Source organism: Heterocephalus glaber, unplaced genomic scaffold (genome assembly GCF_053883595.1).
Source record: "Heterocephalus glaber isolate CG9 unplaced genomic scaffold, H.glaber_assembly_v1.0 deba00001773, whole genome shotgun sequence".
Taxonomy (NCBI): Eukaryota; Metazoa; Chordata; class Mammalia; order Rodentia; family Bathyergidae; genus Heterocephalus; species Heterocephalus glaber.
The window spans coordinates 1,314,070-1,318,126 of record NW_028258463.1 but is presented as its reverse complement, the minus strand read 5'-3'; the positions used below and the strand labels follow the sequence as shown (position 1 = coordinate 1,318,126).

Here is a 4,057-nt window from a genome sequence, read left to right as displayed (position 1 = left end):
CAGCCGGGCTGTCGGCCTCCCGGGGCATCTGGGTCCGCCGGGCGCAGCTCTGGGCGCTGCCGAGGCAGCCGCCGTCGCCGCCGCGAGTGCAGGCGGCTTCCCCCGAGCCTGTGCCGCCCCGGCCGCTCGGGGGTGGAGAAGTGGGGGGTGGGGTTGTTGTTTGGGGGGAAGGAGGGGGAGGGGGCGACGCCGAGAGAGTCAGTGGTTTCCATGGTGATGGAGCTGAAAGTGCAGGAAATTTAAAGGCTTGGACCCTGCGAGACAGACAAACCGGTGCCAACGTGCGCGGACGCCGCCGCCGCCGCTGCTGGAGTCCGCCGGGCAGCGCCGGCCGCGGAGCCCGGAGAGGCGCAGGGAGAGGCAGACCCGGAGCAGCTCGGGCCGCGCCGCGCGGAGCTGCAGGACGAGGCGCCGCGCTCGGAGGAGGCGACGGAGGAGGAGGAGGAGGGCGCAGAGCGGCTCGGCCCCGCGCCCCGCGCCCCGCGCCCCGCCGGCCCCGCCAGGCAGCGAGCAGCCGGCGCCCCCAGCGCCCCCCGGTCGCCCTGGAGGGATTTCGGATGCTGCGCCGCGGCCGCCTTCCCGCGTAGACCCGGACGAAGAGTCGCAGCCAACTCTCTCGGGCGCCTGCGTTCCGCCCCGGAGGGAGCCGGCGCCGCGCGAAGGGCTTCTCCCGCGGCTCATGCGGCCGGCCCTGCGCCTGCCCCGCCTCGGCTGAGCCGCCTCCGGAGGGACGCGGGACCCAGCTGCAGCCCCGGGCGCGCGCCGGAGGCATGGAGCGCGGCCCCGGCCTGGGGGTCACCCTCTACGCCCTGGTGGTGGTCCTGGGGCTGCGCGCCGCGCCGGCCGGCGGCCAACACTACCTCCACATCCGCCCGGCTCCCAGCGACAACCTGCCCCTGGTGGACCTCATTGAACACCCGGACCCTATCTTTGACCCCAAGGAGAAGGATCTGAACGAGACGCTGCTGCGCTCGCTGCTCGGGGGCCACTACGACCCGGGCTTCATGGCCACCTCGCCCCCCGAGGACCGGCCCGGTGGGGGCGGGGGCGCAGCCGGGGGCGCCGAGGACCTGGCCGAGCTGGACCAGCTGCTGCGGCAGCGGCCGTCGGGGGCCATGCCGAGCGAGATCAAAGGGCTGGAGTTCTCGGAGGGCTTGGCCCAGGGCAAGAAGCAGCGGCTAAGTAAGAAGCTGCGGAGGAAGTTACAGATGTGGCTGTGGTCGCAGACCTTCTGCCCGGTGCTGTACGCCTGGAACGACCTGGGCAGCCGCTTTTGGCCGCGCTACGTGAAGGTGGGCAGCTGCTTCAGCAAGCGCTCCTGCTCCGTCCCCGAGGGCATGCTTTGCAAGCCGTCCAAGTCGGTGCACCTCACCGTGCTGCGGTGGCGCTGTCAGCGGCGCGGGGGCCAGCGCTGCGGCTGGATTCCCATCCAGTACCCCATCATCTCCGAGTGTAAGTGCTCGTGCTAGAACTCGGGGGGACCTGCTGCCCGCACCCGGACACTTGACGGATCCCCATCGACGCCCCAAACCGCCTCCAACCAGACCCACCACCCTCTAACGAGGGTTTTCAATGAACTTTTTTTTTTTTTTCTGGCTACGGAGACCTAGCTTTCTGGTTGATGTAATGCACTGTTTAACTGTGTAGGAATGTATATGTGTGTGTATATACGGTCCCAGTTTTAATTTACTTATTAAAAGGTCAGTATTATACGTTAAAAGTTACCGGCTTCTACTGTATTTTTAAAAAAAACTTAAGCAAAAGTTAAAAAAAAAAAAAAAAGAACAGAGAAAGAGAGACTTATTCTGGTTGTTGCTAATAATGTTAACCTGCTATTTATATTCCAGTGCCCTTCGCTTGGCGAAGCAGGGGGGAAAGTTATTTTTTTCTTAAAGTACAAAGAGAGGGGGAACTTTTGTAGAAGGACTTTTTGAAAGCTATTTTCCATTCTTCGGAAAGTGTTTTGATTTTTCCTTGGACCTCGAAGAAGCTATAGAGTTCAATGTTATTTTACAGTTATTGTAAATATAGAGAACAAATGGAATGACTAATCATTGTAAATTAAGAGTATCTGCTATTTATTCTTTATAATATCCCGTGTAGTAAATGAGAAAGAAGTGCAGACCAGGATTAAAGAAAACCACTAAAACCGACTGCGCTGGACGCTGCGTTTCTGTGTTGGTGATTGGAGCGGGGGCGTGGGGGGACGCGGGAGGGGCGGGCGGGATGCCGCGTCCGTTGGGAAGAGGGGTTCATCACCCTGCGCTCCCTTCCTGTGGGGTGATGGAGGTGACTGCAGTTTTTCAGCGAGGGGCGCGTGTTTCTCAAACCCCCGCTTTCACAGATCACGTGGCCTCTGTCTCCCAGCGTTTTTCCCCCAAGTCACCAAAGCTCGGGCCTATAGTGACCTCGACACCAAGCCGGCCCCCTGGAGGTGACCCCAGGCTGGGCCGAGGGGCGGGGGGGGGGCGGCCGCTTTGTCCTGCCTGACAGACCCTTCACAATGGGGACACGTGTCTTTCACACCTACCCTGGGGGCGGAGTGCCGCTGAAACTTGACCCCCGAGGAACGGGGGGGGGGGGATCAGAGGGAGCCCACCCAGATCCCACCACCCCTCCCGCCTGGCACCCCCCACCTCAATATCCAGCCCCTGTTAACCCTTTGCACTCCCGGAAGATACAGCGGTGAGAACTGAGGCCATCCCTGGGAATCAACACCACACAGCCTCGGGGATCTTGCGGGTCGAGCCTCGAAATCCCAGGGCCCCGGGCAGGAACTAGGGCTACCTGGGAGGCGTGACACTCACCTTGGCCTCCCCCACCCTCGAGAAGCCTCGGAGGTTCAAGGTTTCGGAGGGGTCTGGATTTGCACACAAATCGCCACCGCTGGGATCTGGTACTGGGAAGGGGGCGCGCTCCCCCACCTCGCCTCGCCCCACCCCACCCCCTCTCTGGACACCTACACCCCTGGGTGGTGGGCGGGCAGGGAGGAGAATTCAGAGTCGGGATCTTTGCGGTGTAGGATGAGACCGAGGGCTTTGTGTGATCCCTTCAGGAGCCACGCAGGCGTCATCCCCCCCTTTCCCAAGCCAACTTCTGGGGACCCGCGCCCGACTCGCGCGCGTCCCTCCGCCCGGTTCCCCGCGGTGGCGCTCGGCCGCGCAGCTCCACGTGGGCCGGCTTCCTGACACGGCTCCCCGCTCCCCGTGTTTATCTTGGACTGCGAAGTCGCTCTCCTGTGCTGCCTCGCCACCTCCTCGCGCCCCCGCCCCGTCCCGCCCACCCCCCAAGCCCGGAGTGCCGGCGAATCTATGCTAATTATTCAAACCTGCGCCGGGTGCCCGCTCGTCCCCGCGCCCTGGGCCCCGCCCGCTCCCCCAGCCCGGCGCTTTCTTCCCCTCCCAACGCAGCCCGGCGGCTCCGCGTTTCAATAGCCTGGCCCGGCCGAGCCCCCTCCCCGCGCTGCTCCGTCCGCCGTGGGACAGACGCTAGGGTATTCATTCACTGAGAGTCGGGGAATAACGGCATTATTCCCCCCAGAGAGGGCACCCTGCCCCCGCGACTATCTGAGGCTTCATTGTAAAAGGATTAAAAGTTAAAGACCTCCATCTTATGATTCTTTCATTTAATCTTCCTGGCGCCTGGGAGACATATTCGATGGATGATGGCTTTTAAAATATTCCTGATGTCGGCTACCTTAGGACTCCAAGCCGGGCAAACAAACGTAATTTATTTCCAGGAGAAAGGGGATATTGAGATGTTTAAGTTTATGAACCGCCGTCCCCATGTATATTTGTTAAGTTCTGACAAATACCCAAATAACGTTAAAATCAGCCATTCATCACTTATGAATTTATGCAAAACTTTTTGCGCCCCGGGCCAATATTTTTTTAGAGCGAGTTTCCCTGGCGAGGGGCGGAGGAGGTGGGAGGAGGGAAGAGGAGGGGGCTCGGGGAAGAAGGGGGGAGCCGAAAGCAAGAATTTTCATGCCTGGTAAACACGCGAATTATGCGAAGAGAGTTATTCCCAGCTGGGCGGGCTGCCAAAGCTCGGAGAG

At 61.5% G+C, this 4,057-nt stretch overlaps 1 protein-coding gene across 1 annotated transcript; it reads left to right on the top strand.

Annotated features, from left to right (window-relative positions):
* The first annotated feature begins 475 nt into the window (after positions 1 to 475).
* Nog (noggin) lies at positions 476 to 2,153 on the top strand. The gene has a single exon (XM_004859790.3). The coding sequence runs from the start codon at positions 771 to 773 to the stop codon at positions 1,467 to 1,469; it is 699 nt and encodes a 232-aa protein (XP_004859847.1). The 5' UTR covers positions 476 to 770; the 3' UTR covers positions 1,470 to 2,153.
* The last annotated feature ends 1,904 nt before the right edge of the window (positions 2,154 to 4,057 follow it).

What these genes read in the sequence shown, in the direction of transcription:
- Nog (XM_004859790.3), top strand. Translation starts at nt 771, where the DNA reads ATGGAGCGCGGCCCCGGCCTGGGGGTCACCCTCTACGCCCTGGTGGTG.